The following is a 17,687-nucleotide window of genomic DNA, read 5'->3' on the forward strand; positions in this document are numbered from 1 at the left end:
CCAAATCATGCCAGGAAAACATGCCCCAAACCATAACACTGCCCCCACCAGCTTGAAGGGTTGTACTCATGCATATGGGGTGCATGCTTTCATGCTGTTTCCACCAAATTCTCACTCTGCCATCTGCATGATGCAACTGGAAATGTGATTCATCAGACCACATGACTTTTTCCAATGCTCGACTGTCCAATCCTGTGTTCCTGTGCGAATTGGAGACATTTTTTCTTGGTATCTGCAGACAGCAAAGGTGTTTGAACAGGCCATCAGCTTCCATATCCCATATAATGCAGTGTATGGCTTATTTGTCTATAAACGTCAGGTGGTCATGTGAAGTTTTGTCTTTTTCTCTTTCAGCTACCCATTACATTATCACCAGTTATTAATAGAATTGCATATAAAGAATAAACTGGCAATAAATGCATACCTATCAGTAATCACTTTAAATGTACATGGCTTTAATGCTCCAATCAAAAGACACAAGGTAGTTGAATGGATAAGAAAACAAGACCCATATATATGCTGTCTACAAGAGACCCACCTCAGACTGAAAAGTACACATGGACTAAAAGTAAAGGGATGGAAAAAGATATTTCATGGAAATGGAAAGGAAAAAAAAAAACTGTGGTAGCAATATTTATGTCAGACAAAATAGACTTTAAAACCAAGGCTATCGTAAGAGACAAAGAAGGACTCTATATAATGATAAAGGGATTATTCCAAAAAGAGGATATAACCCTTGTAAACATTCATGCAGCCAACATAGCACCTAAATATGTAAAGCAAATTTTGATGGACATAAAGGGAGAGATTGACAGTAAGAGTGTCATAGTAGTAGATTTTAACACCCCATTGACATCAATGGATAGATCTTCCAACAGAAAATCAGCAAGGAATCAATGACCTTAAATGATACACTAGGTCAAATAGATTTAACTGATACCTTCAGAGCATCTCACCCCAAAGCAGCAGAGTATACTCTGCTTCTTTCCAAGTGTAATGGAACATTTTCTAGATAGACCAATGATAGGACACAAAACAAGTCTCAATAATTTTAAGAATATTGAAATTATATCGAGCATCTTTTCTGACCACAAAGTTATGAAACTTGAAACCAAAACAAGAAAACAATACCCCAAAAAACACACGAAGACATGGAGGCTAACTAAATAACATGCTACTAAATAATAAATGGATTAACAATGAATCAAGGAAGAAATCAAGAGATTCTTTGAAACAAATGAGAATGAAACACAACAACCAAAAATCTATGGGACACAACAAAAGCAGTCCTTAGAGGGAATTTGTAACATCACAGGCCTATCTCAAAAAACAAGAAAAATCTCAAATAAAAAATGTAACTTTATGCTTAAAGGAACTTGAAAAAAGAATAAGAAACAAAGCCCAAAGTGAGTAGAAGGCAGTAAATAATAAAGATCAGAGCAGAAATAAATGAAATAGTCTAAAAAAAACCACCACATTAAAAAGGTTAACGAGATCAAGAGCTGGTTCTATGAAAAGATAAACAAGATTGACAAACCAGACTCACCAAGGAAAAAAGAGAGATAAAATAAGATAAGAAATGAAGGAGGAGCAATAATAACTGACGCCAAAGAAATACAAAGGATTGTAAGAAAATATGAACAACTATATGCCAACATATTGTACAATCTGGACAAAATTGATTAAATCTTAGAAACATACAATCTTCCAAAACTGAATCAGGAAGATTCAGAGAATCTAATTAAACAAATGACAACTAGTGAAATTGAATTAATAATCAAAAACTCCCAACAAACAAAAGTCCTGGACCAAATGGATTCATAGGTGAATTTTGCTCAACATCCAAAGAAGAACTAATACCTATCCTCAAATTGTTCCAAAACATTCAAGAGGAGAGAAGACTCCCAAGCTTATTTTACAAGTCCAGCATTATCCTAATTTCAAAAGCAGACAAAGACATGACAAAGAAAGAAAATTACAGGCCAATATTTCTAATGAACATATATGCTAAGATTCTCAACAAAATATTAACAAACCAGATCCAGTAATACATTAAAAAGATCATACACCATGATCAAGTGGGATTTATTCTAGGGATGCAAGGTTGGTTCAATAGCCACAAATAAATAAATGTGATACACCACATAAATAAAATGAAGGATAAATATCACATGATCATATCAATAGATGTAGAAAAAGCATTTGATAAAATCCAGCACCCATTTATGATAAAAACTCTCAGCAAACTGGGAATAGAAAGAATATACCTCAATGTCATAAAGGCCATATGTAACAAACCCACAGCCAACATACTCAGTGGGGAAAAACTACAAATGTTTCCCTTAAGATTGTGGATAAGACATGGATGTCTGCCTTCTTAACTCTTATTTAACATAGCGCTGGAAGTCCCAGTCACAGCAGCCACACAAGAAGAAATAAAAGGCATCCAAATTGGAAAGGAGGAAGTGAAACTGTCATTATTTGCAGATGACATGATCTGTATATAAAGAATCCTAAAAATTCTACCAATAAACTACTACAACTGATAAATGGATTTAGCAATGTAGCAGTATACAAAATAAATATCCAGAAATTGGTTGCATATTTATACACCAATAATGAACTATCAGAAAGTGAAACTAATAAAACAATCCCATTCACAATTGCTTCAAAAATAATAAAATACTTAGGAATGAATTTAACCAAGGATGTAAAAGACCTAGACTGGGGAAATTAAAAGGCACTGAAGAAGGAAATTTAAAAAGACACAAATAAGTGAAAGGTGTTCATAAACAGGAAGAATTAATATCTTTAAAATGTCCATACTACCCAAAGCCATCTATAGATTCAACACAATTCCTACCAAGAAACCAGTGGTATAAATCGCAGAACTAGAACAAATATCCTAAAAATTTATATGGAACCACTAAAGAGCCCAAATAGTCATAGCAATCTTGAAAAAGTAAAAGAAAATTGGAGGTATCACAGTACCTTATATCAAGCTATAGTACAAGGCCATAGTAGTCAAAACTGCATGGTACTGGTATAAAAACAGACATATAGATCAATGGAACAGAATAGATAGCTCAGAAATCAACCCATACCTTTATGTCAACTGGTATTTGACAAAGGAGGCAAAAACATACAATGGGGTAAAGATAGTCTATTCAATAAATGGTATTGGGAAAATTGGACAGACACACACACACACACACACACACATGCACACAAAGAAACTAGAGTACTTTCTTACATCCTACACAAAAATAAACTTAAAATGGATAAAAGACTTAAGTGTTAGACTCAAAACCATAAAAATCTTAGAAGAAAGCATTTCTTGTAGCAATATTTTATTTTATATATATCTCTTTGGGGAAGGGAAACAAAAAATAAATTTAAAAATTATTAATTTTAATCAAACTCAAAAGTTTTTGCAGAGCAAAGGAAGCCATCAACAAATAAAAAGGAGAACACACTGAATGGGAGAACATATTTGCCAATGACATGGTATCTGATAGGTTAATATCCAAACTTTATAATTTATGAAACTCAGCACCAAAAAACAAACTATCCAATTTAAAAATGTACAAAGGACCTGAATAAACACTTTTCCAAAGAGAACACACAGATAGATGTCCAATAGACATACGAAAAGATCCTCAATGTTACTAATCATCAGAGAAATGAAAATTAAAACCACAATGAGATATCATCTCACACCTGTCAGAATGGTTATCATCAATAAGTCAACAAATAAGTGTTGGTGGGGATGTGGAGAAAAGGGAATCCTTGTGCGTTGTTGGTTGGAATACAGAATGGTATAGCCACTGTGGAAAGCAGTATGGAGTTACCTCAAAAATTAATTATGGATCCAGCAATTCCACTTCTGGGAATATATCCCAAGAAACCTGAAATACTAATTTGAAGAACATATGTAAACCTTTGTTCATTGCAGCGCTATTTACAATAGCCAAGATTTGGAAGCAGCCCAAGTGCCCATCAATAGATGAGTGGATAAAAAAGCTGGTTACATTTACACAATGGAATACTAGTTGGCTGTAGAAAAGAAGGAAATCTTACCCTTTGCGACAGCATGTATGGACCTGGAGAATATTATGCTAAGTGAAATAAGCCTGTATGAGGAATATAAATATCACCTGATCTCACTTATATGTGGAACCTAAAGGAAAAAATAAACTAACAAACAAAATAGAAACAGAGAAATAAAGAGAACAGCCTGCCAGCTGTCAGATGGGAGAGGTGTTGTGGGGAGAGGTGAAAAAGATGGAGGGATTAAGCAAAGCAAAATAAAACAAAAACAAAACTCACAGACACACAGTATGGTGATTATCAGAGGGAAAGGGGGTTGGGGATGTCGAAGATGGTGCAGTGGTCAGCAAACTCATTAGTCAACAGAGCCAAATATCAACAGTACAACGATTGAAATTTCTTTTGAGAGCCAAATTTTTTAAACTTAAACTATATAGGTCGGTAAATTGTTATTAACTTAATTAGGGTACTCCTAAGGCTTAGGAAGAGCCACACTCAAGGGGCCAAAGAGCTGCATGTGGCTTGCGAGCCGCAGTTTGCCGACCACGTCTATAGGCAATACTACCCTCTATTTACCATACATAAATCATTAGCTACAAAAAAGTATAAATGGGTGATGAATGATGATAGAAGGAGACTTAACTTGAGGTGGTGAACACACAATACAATATAAGATGATATATTATAGAATTGTATACCTGAAGCCTATTAATTGTATTAACCAATGTCACCTAATAAATTCAATTTTTAAAAAATTGCTACCTCTTTCACAACCCTACTGCCCTTACTGTACCTTCTTTTGTTCTCAATATGGATTGTTCTACTGTCTCCACATGGTTTCCCTTTCTCCATGTTTTCCCAGTTGTAAGAATGTACACCCATATATAAGGCCATATGCATATTTGTAAGAATCATTTTCAGACATGGTTTGCATAGCAGAGTATACTGTTGAGAACTACAGGAATCGCCTGTTACTTCTGCATAAAACTTACATTCCTTAGTCGCTCTCTCAAGGTTTGCTCTTTGCATATTGAATACACTAATACCACCTAATGTTGTAGCTGTTTAAAACACACAGACCACCTTTAAATGTTGATGCTTAATTGGAATAATGTTTTATAACACTGAACAGCTTTTTTTGTGCTTTAGCTCTACACCGTTCATTTAACACATTATAACCTGCTCAGAGACTTTTAAAAAAAGTAATGTGCCATGTGTATGGGAGACATGTTTCCCCGTTCATGGAGTCATAACTGTATAGAGAATGATCTTATTTAACCTTTCTGTGGCATGGTGTTTTCATAGGGAGGAAATCAGACAGCTACAGTGATTGCATTGTGTTCAATGAAGGATTTCAACTTAGCGCAAGAGACCTGCCAGTTGGCAATCAGGGATGTTGGAGGCCTTGAAGTTTTAATCAATTTACTTGATACAGATGAAGTCAAATGTAAGGTGGGTGGCTTTGTTACAATGGATGAGGGACCTTTTTTATACCTTCTCATGGGTCTCTTCTTAGTGCTAGGTGTCTGCTACTCCTACTGCCTGGTTCTCGCCTTATCTGCTATTATTACTGCTAAGATAATTTGCTACTTCTACTGTTGGCTGCTCTTCTCATCTCTCTGCTTTTCTTTTTTCTATCTGGTTCTTTTCATTAGTGTCTGCTTTTTAAATGATGAGTGTTTGTTTATATAATTAAAGGGAAATATATAGGCTATGTGTAACACCTAGAAATAGAAATTTTTTTCTCTAAAAACTTAATTGGGGAAGGATTTTTGGTAGACTTGGAATTTTAAAAAATATTGCACTGGTTCTGTATTAAGCACACATTCATCTATAACCTTTTTTTTTCTCATTTAGATTGGTTCATTAAAAATCCTGAAGGAAATCAGTCATAATCCTCAAATCAGACGTAATATTGTTGACCTTGGGGGCTTACCAATTATGGTTAATATACTTGATTCTCCACATAAGAGTCTGAAATGTTTGGCAGCTGAGACAATTGCGAATGTTGCCAAGTTTAGAAGAGCCAGGTGGGCAGTGAGACACCATGGGGGCATCACTAAACTGGTGAGTACCAATGACATCATCAGCAGCAGCACAGCAGCTGGCATGGAAATGTCAGCTCCATGCTGTCCTTTCTGACCACTCCCGGACATTAGATAACCACAGGGCATGTTCTGAGAATCTTTGGATACACCAAGTCCTTGAAAATTATTTTTGTGTATTTATATTAGCAAGTGGCAAAACACATGTTCCACCTTACTTTGCAAAGAAATATAAATTTTAAAAATCGTTGTAGTTCTCACCTATCACATTCATAGGGATACATTCATGTCTGTGTGCAGTGTTGGTGAGGGGTGGTGAAAGCCTGTGCAGTAGAAAGCAGTCTGGTAGCCTTTCCCTCCAATGTGGTGATATCACCATGAAGATTGTCCCCAAGGTGACAGAGGCGCATCTTAGTGTTACACATAAGAGTGACAGTTGAAAACTCTTGTTTTTCAATGTGAGGTTAATAAAATAATTTGCAGTATATCCATAAGAAATGCCTATTTGAAGCTCTATCAGTGGTGTATTTTATTTACTTATTTTTTATTGTTTAAAGTATTACACATAGTAGTACATATATCTCCTTTTTTTCCCATCGACCTTCCCCCAGCCTCCCCTAACCTCTTCACATGCCCTCATCCCACCCCCCGCCCAGTGTCTTGTGTCCACTGGTTGTGCTTATATGCATGCATACAAGTCCTTCGGTTGATCTCTTTCCCCCACTCCCCAACACTCCCCAGCCTTCCCGCTGTAATTTGACAGTCTGTTGGATGCTTTACTGCCTCTGTATCTATCTTTTTGTTCATCACGTTATAATGTTCTTTATTTTCCATAAATGAGTGAGATCATGTGGTATTTTTCTTTAATTGCCTGGCTTATTTCACTTAGCATAATGCTCTCCAGTTCCATCCATGCTGCTGCAAATGGTAAGAATTCCTTCTTTTTTACAGCAGTGTAGTATTCCATTGTGTAGATGTACCACAGTTTTCTAATCCACTCATCTGCTGATGGGCATTTAGGCTGTTTCCAAATCTTAGCTATGGTAAATTGTGCTGCTATGAACACAGGGGTGCATATATCCCTTCTGATTGGTGTTTCTAGTTTCTTGGGATATATTCTTAGAAGTGGGATCACTGGGTCAAATGGGAGTTCCATTTTTAGTTTTTTGAGGAAATCCCATACTGTTCTCCATAGTGGCTGCACCAGTCTGCATTCCCACCAGCAGTGCAAGAGGGTTCCTTTTTCTCCACATCCTCTCCAGCACTTGTCGTTTGTTGATTTGTTGATGATTGCCATCTGACAGGTGTGAGATGGTACCACATTGTCGCTTTGATTTGCATCTCTTGAATAATTAGTGACTTTGAGCATGTTCTCATATGTCTCTTGGCCTTCCTTCTGTCTTCTTTCAAAAAGCATCTTTTTAGGTTCGTTGCCCATTTTTTTACTTGATCATTTATCTTCCTTTTATTAAGTTGTATGAGTTCCCTGTAAATGTTATCAGTGGTGTATTTTAGATGTTTATTTAGGAACAAAGGATAAATGAATATTTAATGTAATATAAGATCATAACAGGATTAAAAAACAATGGTACCTCTCACCCAATTTTTAAAGGTCTACCTAAAAATTATAGAAAAGACACTTGAAATAAACACAGAAAATTGTTCACAGGAGTTTTCTATGAAATGATTACCAAATTTTCTTCCTATTTTCAAATACATGTTAGTTTGTTATAGAAGTACTAGAGGCTCATTGCATGAAGATTCCCACAATAGGCCTTCCTTCCCCTGCCTGCTGGCACTGGTTTCCTTCCGGCACCCGGGACCCAGGCCGTTGGTCCTGCCGCAGCAAGGCTTGGCTTCTCCGCTGCGGCTGCAGCAGCGAGGCTTGGCTTCTCCACTCCGGCTGCAGCGGAGAAGCCAAGCCTCTTCAGTCTTCAGTCGTCTTCAGTCTTTGCTCTGCGCCTGCATATGCAAATTAACCACCATCTTTGTTGGTTAATTTGCATACTCATCCTGATTGGTGGGTGTAGTGGAGTGACACCAATTTGCATGTTTCTCTTTTCTTAGTGTAGATTACTTTTATAATAAAAACTAGAAGCCCAATGCACAAAAATTTTTGCACTGGCGGGGGGTGGGGGTGGTTCCTCAGCCCGGCCTGTGCCCTCTCGCAGTCTGGAACCCCTCGGGGGATGACCACTTGCTGGCTTAGGCCTGCTCCCCGGGGGATTGGGCCTAAGATGGCAATCAAACATCCCTCCGGCAGCCGGCAGCCTTCGGGGGATGTCCACTTGCCAGTGGGGAGCAGACCTAAGCTGCAGTCGGACATCCTTAGCGCTGCTGAGGAGGCAGAAGAGGCTCCTACCACCACCGCTGTACTGGCAGCCATCAGCCTGGCTTGTGGCTGAGCAGAGCTCCCCCATGTGGGAGCGACTGACCACCAGAGGGCAGCTCCTGCATTGAGCGTCTGCCCCCTGGTGGTCAATGTGTGTCATGGTGACCAGTCATTCCCAGTCTTTCTGCTACTAGGGTCAGTTTGCATATTACCCTTTTACTATATAGGATAGAGGCCTGGTGCATGGGTGGGAGCCAGCAGGTTTGCCCTGAAGGGTGTCCCGGATCAGGGTGGGGGTCCCGCTTGGGTGCCTGGCCAGCCTGGGTGAGGGGCTGATGGCTGTTTGCAGCTGGTCACACCCCCTTCAGGGTGGGGGTCCCACTGGGGTGCCTGGCCAGTCTGGATGAGGGGCTGATGGCTGTTTTCAGGATGGCCACACCCCCTTTAGGGTAGGAGTCCCCACTGGGGTGCCTGGCCAGTCTGGGTGAGGGGCTGAGGGCCATTTTCAGGCTGGCTGGGACCGAAGCTCCTAGCCTCTCCTTTTTTTCTTTTCTCTTTTTTTCTGGGATTTATTTACTTTCTATAATTAAAACATTGTTGCTGTCACTGGTGCTCCCAGCTCTGAGGCCGCGGCCGGCTGAAAGCAGGTATCTGGGGTTTGTTTAGCTTCTATAATTGAAACATTGTTGCTTTCAGGCTCAGAGCCGGGCTGCGGCAGGTGGGGAACCTTGGCTTCCTCCATCACTGGAGCAACCAAGCCTCCTGCTCGCTTCAGCTGCGTGGGTGCCGGCCGCCATCTTGGTTGGCAGTTAATTTGCATATCGCCCTGATTAGCCAATGGGAAGCATAGTGGAGGTACGGCTAATTAACCTTTTTGTCTTTTATTAGATAGGATGATTATTTCAATAACTGTCACTGAAAGATAAAGATTATCATTCTGCTCAATACCTTTGCCATGACAGGAAGACCTTAATAAAGTGCAATATGGAAATGCATTTCCACCCTCCTTAGGAATTATCGACAGATCTCGTGTCTTCCCCACAGCTTGTATTCATCGCTTCTGTAGTTTAACTTCCTCAAGATGAGAGCCAAATCTTATATATCTTAGGGTCACCCATAGCACTTAGTCCCATACCTTATACATACAAAGAGGTAATAATTATATATTGAGTTAATGTGGATTTAATGTGAATATATGCACAGTGAAAAGTGTTCTGAAATTTACTAAAAGAGATTCTGTGTTTAATTTGTAATCTCTAGAGTACTATAAATTATAATTTTTTGCTTCATAAATAAGTGGACTTATGAATGGATAGATGGATGAATAGATGTCTAGCTATGTGATAAATATGACAGAATGTTTATTAGAGAACCTAGATGATGGATATATGGATGTTGTTGTACAGTTGCTTTACAATTTTTTCATTCTTTGTGTATGTTTGAAAATTTCCATAATAAAATCTTGGGGAAGTGGTAATTATTACTATGATTATCATTATTCTACTTAACTAATGAAATTAAATGGCAGGCTGATGTGGCTTTCCACTGACACTACTCTCATTGAATTGTCAGAAAGGAAACTGTAGACTAAAACTAAAATATGTTTTTTATGGGAGTCTTATACATCACATTTTGGGGCCTGAAATTTGAACAGTGGCACTAATCTAGTCAAGATAATGACATACAATTTAATTTTAAATAATAGCTAAGTAGGTACAGGAAAAAACAATGATGAATAGGCTAATAATAAACTTGTAACTACTATGTTGAGAACACATCTGGGAAGGACTAGAATTGGGGGTCCACTTTTGGTTTGACAGCTATCGGGGTAGAGGATAGAGTCCCCAACTAAAACTGGAAATGAGGGAGATCACTAATGCAGAGATGGAACTGTAGGCTGGGTATGGCATCCCAGCAAGAGAACTGAGGTAAAGAGCAGACAGGCCACAGTGGGTTTGATTACATAGGTCAGGCTCTGGAGAGGCACACCGGATAGAAGACTGTGCAGAAGAGTCTGAGTAAGCAGGAAGAATGCATCAGGCCTGGACATATTGCAGGATTTAATGCTGTTAGCACTGTGGCTTATTTTTATGTTCCGCTGTATATATAGCACACTTGACCCTTTCCGTGAAAACCATTTTAATCATTTATTGAATTGTGTGTCAAATACAGATCTAGGTGGTGGAATTATGAATATAAATAAAGGTATTTTCCTGACCAAAGTCATATCATGCTTTCATTGTGGTGGGACAGAGGAGATATAGGCAAAAATATAAGTAGAGGGTGAGTATTAGGTATTTCAATGAAGTCAGTACTGGGAATAGAGGAGGAACAAAGGAGGGGCTAATCAATTGACTCTATTTGGAAGAGGAAGGTCAAGAAAGGCTGGAGAGGAGATATTGCCTTTGCTGAGTCTTGAAAGGTGAGTGGGTATTTGTCAGGCAGACACACCAGGAAAGATGAAGTTGTGTTGATAAAGACCCAGAGCTGGAAACAACATTGAGTGCTTGGAAACCACAAGTGGCTTAATGAGGCCAGTCCTAGGGTGAGAAGGGCTGTGTGGTAAGAGGTGAAGTTGGATGACCAGTGAGAGGTGAGCACAGTGGACATCTCACAGGGTCTTATCCAATGAGCTACAAATTTTGAACTTTATATAGATAATGAGGACTACTTCTAATAGATAGAAACTTTTAAACTGTCTGCCATGTGTTCAGTACTGCTATCTTAGAATTTCTACCCCACCTTGCTACCCTATCCCCAATAGGTGCCTGGAAGCCATGTAAATATGCTTTACCCATGTCCTTCCTTGGCCTGTACTAATTAGACCAGTGATGGCGAACCTATGACATGCGTGTCAGAGGTGACACGCGAACTCATTTTTTTGGTTGATTTTTCTTTGTTAAATGGCATTTAAATATATAAAATAAATATCAAAAATATAAGTCTTTGTTTTACTATGGTTGCAAATATCAAAAAATTTCTATATGTGACATGGCACCAGAGTTAAGTTAGGGTTTTTCAAAATGCTGACACACCGAGCTCAAAAGGTTCGCCATCACTGAATTAGACCATGGGTATCCACCTGACTCATGCTGATTCTACCGTGAACTATCTCTCCCAGGAATTTAAAATTAGAAATCAGAGACTCTTCTTTTGGTGTTCTTGATTATGTGGATAGTATCCCTGGAATTTGGTCTTCAGAGAGAGAAGAATGGAGTAGATATGAATATGATAAAGCCAGCTTTGGGAGGCCCTGTTTCACTTCTGTATGGGGCACCCTGCCATACTGCTGAATCCATATACTAGATGTATTGGTTAATAACGGCAGATTTTGTAATCAAAGAAAACACGATAATTTCCAGAGAAACATCAAAAGTGCTTTATTCAAAGTAATATTCATTGCTAGCTACACATTTCCCCCATCTTTCAAGTAATTTGTGGGTACCGTCCCAATAAAACTTTTCTTGTTTTGAGGCAAACCATTCAGAGAGCAAATTTTCCACTTCTTCATACATTTTGAAGTGCTGCTCAGAAAGTTTGTGTGCCATAGATCAGGACAAGTAGTAATCTGAAGAAGCAAGGTCTGGTGAATACAGCGGGGGGTTAATACTTCCCAAGCAAGATCTTTTAATGTGTCCTTAACTGATTTTGAAGTTGTGATGGTGTATTATCATGAAGCAAAATTACTTTGCTGTGTCTTCTGGCCCATTCTGGTCATTTTATGACCAAGGCGTGGTTTGAATTGATGATTTGTTGTTGGTAGCGATCAGCATTAATGGTTTCACCTGGTTTTAGAAGCTCATCATACACCACACCTTCCTGATCCCACCAAACACAGAGCACTGTCTTCTTTCTGAAGCGATTTGGCTTTATAGTCAATGTTGATGGTTGACCTGGATCAACCCATGATTTTGTGCATTTGGGATTCTGAAATTAAATTTACTTTTAATCGCCAGTCACAATTCGATGCAAAAAAGACTTTCATGCCATTGAAGCAAGATTTTACTGATGACTTTTTGGTTTTCCATTTGTCTTTCGTTCAGTTAATGTGGTACCCATTTTCCTTCCTTTAAAATCTTTCCCATTGCTTGTAATCGATTGGAAATGGTTTTCTGAGCAACGTTTAATCTTTCTGCGAGTTGTTTTTAGGTTTGACACGCATCTTCATCCAATAATGCTTGTAATTGTTGGTCTTCAAACTTTTTCAGTTGGCCTGGACATTCTTTGTCTTTCACATCGAAATCATCACTTTTAAAGCCTTTAAACCAGCGTCACAAGTATCTTGAGATGGAGCATGTTCACCATAAGCTTCCTGAAATATACGATAATTTTTTCTTCAAAATAAGGAAATGAATTAAAACTTCCCTCAAATGCTATTTTTTGGCACAAAATTCCACATTTTTAAGTGTAAAAATATCTATGATGTTAACACCTTCAGAAAATTTGACATATGAAGTTTTGAAGCTTGCTGTCAATACAACAAAATAGCATGCATGTCAAATCGCATATATATCAACATAGGTGTAACTCCATCTATTGAAAAAAATCCACTTTATTAACTGGTACACCTAGTAAACTGCCTGTCTTTAATGTCTTCAGTGACTTTGGTTATTGCAAAGCAAAGAGAGGGTCCTGGCAACTGTGCCATTTGTTTTGGGTTTTGGTAATGCAGGGAGAGGGCTGTGTCTCATGGTTTTAACAGTGCGTAGGCCATTCACTTTTCATGGCTATAAGGAGTCTACTTTTCTGAGATACCAGGGCTGAGTACATGGTTTACAAATCTTACTAATGTAAATGTTAGAGCCATATTAAGAAATTACTGTCTTGGTGAGATTAAATTTCTTGTGGGAAGGAACTGTAAAAGCTCCCAAATCTGAAGGAAGGTGTTTTGAAAGGTTTTGTTTCTTTGCTTTCACTGACTGCTGTGTGGTATGAGAGTCAATTTTTAAAAATATTCTTATTTTTGATGAAGGAAAGTTTGGTAGCAACCCTGTACCTATTATGGGATGCATTAAGTTTTATTGGAAAGATTCCCATCTACACTGTGTTTATCTATCTTTTAGGTCGCTCTACTCGACTGTGCACATAATTCTGCAGAACCTGCTCAGTCGAGTCTGTATGATGCCAGAGACGTGGAAGTGGCTCGCTGTGGGGCGCTGGCACTGTGGAGCTGCAGTAAGAGTTATGCGAATAAAGAAGCCATTCGTAAGGCTGGGGGCATTCCATTGTTGGCTCGGTTGCTGAAGACATCTCATGAAAACATGCTGATTCCGGTGGTGGGGACTTTACAAGAATGTGCATCAGAGGTACCTAGGCCTGCTCTGCTTCCCTTGCTCTCATTTACTATGTATTTCCATAGTTGAAAAACAATTTGTAAGGTTATCATGACTGCTAAGGATTTTTTTTTTTCAAGAAGCCAGCATTCTATTAGAAAGAGAAGATCAAACTAGTAGAACATTAATTACATTGGTATTTGTGTGGTTCATTACTTTAAAATATGTTTTTATTGATTTTTGTTTTGTTTTGTTTTTATTGATTTTTAGAGAAAGAGGAAGGGAGAGGGAAAGAGAGAGGAAAACATCGATGTGAGAGAGAAACATCGATTGGCTGCCTCCCATATGGGTCACTGACAGGGGATGAAACCGTTAACTGGGTATGTGCCCTGACCGGATTTATTTTTGAAAATGTTGACTAAGTTCTCTTATTGTTATATCAATATGTTAACCTTGGACTTGTGTATTTGCTAAGAAAGTTTATTTAGTGTAATTATTAATTTTTAATAGATACTTATGTGCATACATTATATATACATAAATATTTAAATTCCTATTACTAGGAAAACTACCGAGCTGCAATCAAAGCAGAAAGGATAATTGAAAATCTGGTAAAGAACCTAAATAGTGAGAATGAGCAGCTGCAGGAACACTGCGCCATGGCCATCTACCAGGTACAATGGGCCCTGTGGACAGGCCTGTTCTTCTCCATGTTTCTAAGCATACGGTCTCATTCTCTGGGGATGGAACTCAGAAGCCTGCATATTTAACTAGAACCCTCAGGGATTTTCATGCCCAAGAGGTCTGAAAACCACTGTCCTATGCTAATGACAGATGCCTATATAGATCAGAGAGAAAGCTTCTCTAATATGTCTGATTATTTACAATTATATAAGACACTTGCATATCTTTATCTGCTAAAATTATTTACTTAGTGTAAAATAGCTAAATATGTATATAGTACCTTTATATTGATTTTCATTATATCCCATTCAAATATAGTGGTCTTGGGAAATTTGTCTCCTCCCAAGACAATATGGATGAATGAGTGCATGTGTGCATGTGTATTTCTGTTTTATTTATTTATTTATTAACTAGAGGCCCGGTGCATGAAATTCATGCGGGGGGGGGGGGGGATGTGTCCCTCAGCCCAGCCTGCACACTGTCCAATTTGGGACCCCTCGAGGGAGGTCCGACTGCCTGTTTAGGCCCAATTATGAAACCAGGATCAGGCCTAAACGGGCAGTCGGACATCCTTCTCACAATCCAGGACTGCTGGCTCTCAACCGCTCACCTGCCTGCCTGCCTGATTGCCCCTAATCATTTCTGCCTGCAGCCTGATCACCCCCTAACCGCTCCCCTGCCAGCCTGATTGACGCCTAACTGCTCTCCCCTGCTGGCCCGGTCACCCCCAACTGCCCTCCCCTGCTGGCCATCTTGTGTCCACATGGGGGCAGCCATCTTTGACTACATGGGTGTGGCCATTTTGTTTGTTGGAGTGATGGTCAACTTGCATATTATTCTTTTATTAGCTAGGGTTTTAATCTTCATTATTTTTGGTGAGTTATACATTACATTATCTATCCTATATAATAAGAGAGAGATATGCTAATTAGCCCTAATATGCTAATTAGTCATGACCAGTATGCAAATTGACCATCACTCCAACACATAAGATGGCTGCCCCCATGTGGTCAAAGATGGCCACTCCTATGTGGACACAATTGGCCACCACAAGATGGCCTGCAGGGGAGTGTAGTTGTGGGGGATCAGGCCTGCAGGGGAGGGCAGTTGGGGGCAACCGGGCCATCAGGGGAGGGCAGTTGGGGGTGATAGGGTCAGCAAGGGAGCAGTTAGGTATCAATCAGGCTGGCAGGAGAGTGGTTAGGGGGTGGTCAGGCTGGCAGGCAGAAGTGGTTAGGGGTAATCAGGCAGGCAGGCGAGCGGTTGGGAGCCAGCAGCCCTGGATTGTGAGAGGGATGTCCGGCTGCCCATTTAGGCCCAATCCCTTGAGGGGTCCCAGATTGGAGATGGTGCAGGCTGGGCTAAGGGACACCCCACATCAGTGCACAAATTTCATCCTATCTAATAATAGACAAACATGGTAATTAACTGTACCTCTGACACGCTTCCCATTGGCTAATCAGGGCGATGTGAAAATTAACTGCCAACCAAGATGGCGGCCAGCAGCCAGGCAGCTGAAGCGAACAGGAGGCTTGGTTGCTCCAGTGATAGAGGAAGCCAAGGTTCCCTGCCTGCCACAGCCGGGATCTGAGCTGCACTCTAAGAAACAATGTTACAATTACAGAAGCTAAACAAACCCAGAAACCTGCTTTCAGCCATCAGAGCTGGAGCGAGCAGGACCGCAACAGTGTTTCAATTATAGAACCCCAAAACCCCAGGTACCTGCTTTCAGCAGCCAAGGTCTCAGAGCTGAAGCCAGGTTTCAGAGCTAAAACCGGCTCTCAGTTCCAGTGACAGGTATAGAAGGTAAATAAATCCCAGAATAAAAAAAAAAAAAGAAAAGAAAAAAAGGATAGGTTGGGAGCTTCAGTTGCAGGCTAGGCCCACCTGAAAAAGGCCCTCAGCCCCTCATCCATACTGGCCAGGCACCCCAGTGGGGATGCCCACCCTGAAGGCAGTGCGGGCAGCCTGAAAACAGCCATCAGCCCCTCATCCAGACTGGCCAGGCACCCCAGTGGGAACGCCCACCCTGAAGGTGGTGTGGGCAGTCTGAAAACAGCCATCAACCCCTCATCCCGGCTGGCCATGCACCCCAGTGGGGACCCCCCACCCTGAAAGGGGTGCAGGCAGCCTGAAAACAGCCATCAGCCCCTCAGCCAGGCTGGCCAGGCACCCCAGTTGGGACCCCCACCCTGAAGGGGGTGCGGGCAGCCTGAAAACAGCCATCAGCCCCTCATCCAGGCTGGCCAGGCACCCCAGTGGGGACCCCCACCCTGAAGGGAATGCAGGCAGCCTGACAACAGCCATCAGCCCTTTGCCCAGGCTGGCCAGGCACCCCAGTGGGGACCCCCACCCTGAAGGGGGTGTGACCAGCTGCAAACAGCCATCAGCCCCTCACCCAGGCTGGCCAGGCACCCAAGCGGGACCCCCCACCCTGATCCAGGACACCATTCAGGGCAAACCAGCCAGTCCCCACCCGTGCACCAGGCCTCTATCCTATATAGTAAAATGGTAATATGCAAACTGACCCTAACAGCAGAAAGACTGGGAATGACTGGTCACTATGACACACACTGACCACCAGGGGGCAGTTGCTCAATGAAGGAGCTGCCCTCTGGTGGTCAGTGAGCTCCCACATGGAGGAGCTCTGCTCAGCCACAAGCCAGGCTGACGCCTGCCAGTACAGCGGTGGTGGTGGGAGCCTCTCCTGCCTCCTCAGCAGCACTAAGGATGTCCAACTGCAGTTTAGGCCTGCTCCCTACTGGCAAGTGGACATTCCCCTAGGGCTGCCGGGCTGCCAGAGGGATGTCTGATTACCAGCTTAGGCCCAATTCCCTGGGGAGCAGGCCTCAGCCAGCAGATGGGCATCCCCCGAGGGGTCCCAGACTGTGAGAGGGCACAGGCCAGGCTGAGGGACCTCCCCGCCTCACCACGTGCACAAATTTTTGTGCACCAGGCCTCTAGTATACATATAAAAGCCTAATATGCAAAGTGTCCCCTCGGGAGTTCAAATGACTGGGAGTTCGATTGACTGGGAGTTTGATTGCTTCTATGACAGAATGAAGGAAGGCCCCAGCTGGCAGCTGGCAACCAGCAGCCACTTGGGACCCTACCCATGCACATATTTTGTGCACTGGGCCTCTAGTTTCATTATAATGTTGATGAGATAATGTAGTAACTTAACTCATTGATATCGATTAACCTATGGTGAAATTTTGTTAGGTCTTTTCATTTAAAGTCACAAAACCTGTTGATGATGTTAAGTGAGGACTTAATGTATGCCAAAAAACAGTTTAAAATGAT

General features: G+C 40.9%; 1 protein-coding gene across 1 annotated transcript in view; it reads left to right on the forward strand.

The window, feature by feature from the left end:
• Window positions 1–17,687, forward strand: part of ODAD2 (outer dynein arm docking complex subunit 2) — a gene marked incomplete at its 5' end in the record, with an annotated part of 240,053 nt that overhangs the window by 81,414 nt on the left and 140,952 nt on the right. Inside the window, 4 exons of the mRNA XM_081099802.1 lie at window positions 5,356–5,502; window positions 5,908–6,117; window positions 13,491–13,733; window positions 14,264–14,374. Of these exons, the coding sequence (XP_080955928.1) occupies window positions 5,356–5,502; window positions 5,908–6,117; window positions 13,491–13,733; window positions 14,264–14,374 (711 nt within the window). The remainder of the gene's footprint in view (window positions 1–5,355; window positions 5,503–5,907; window positions 6,118–13,490; window positions 13,734–14,263; window positions 14,375–17,687) is intronic.

This window comes from Myotis nattereri (assembly GCF_964212035.1).
Source record: "Myotis nattereri genome assembly, chromosome: 1".
Taxonomy (NCBI): Eukaryota; Metazoa; Chordata; class Mammalia; order Chiroptera; family Vespertilionidae; genus Myotis; species Myotis nattereri.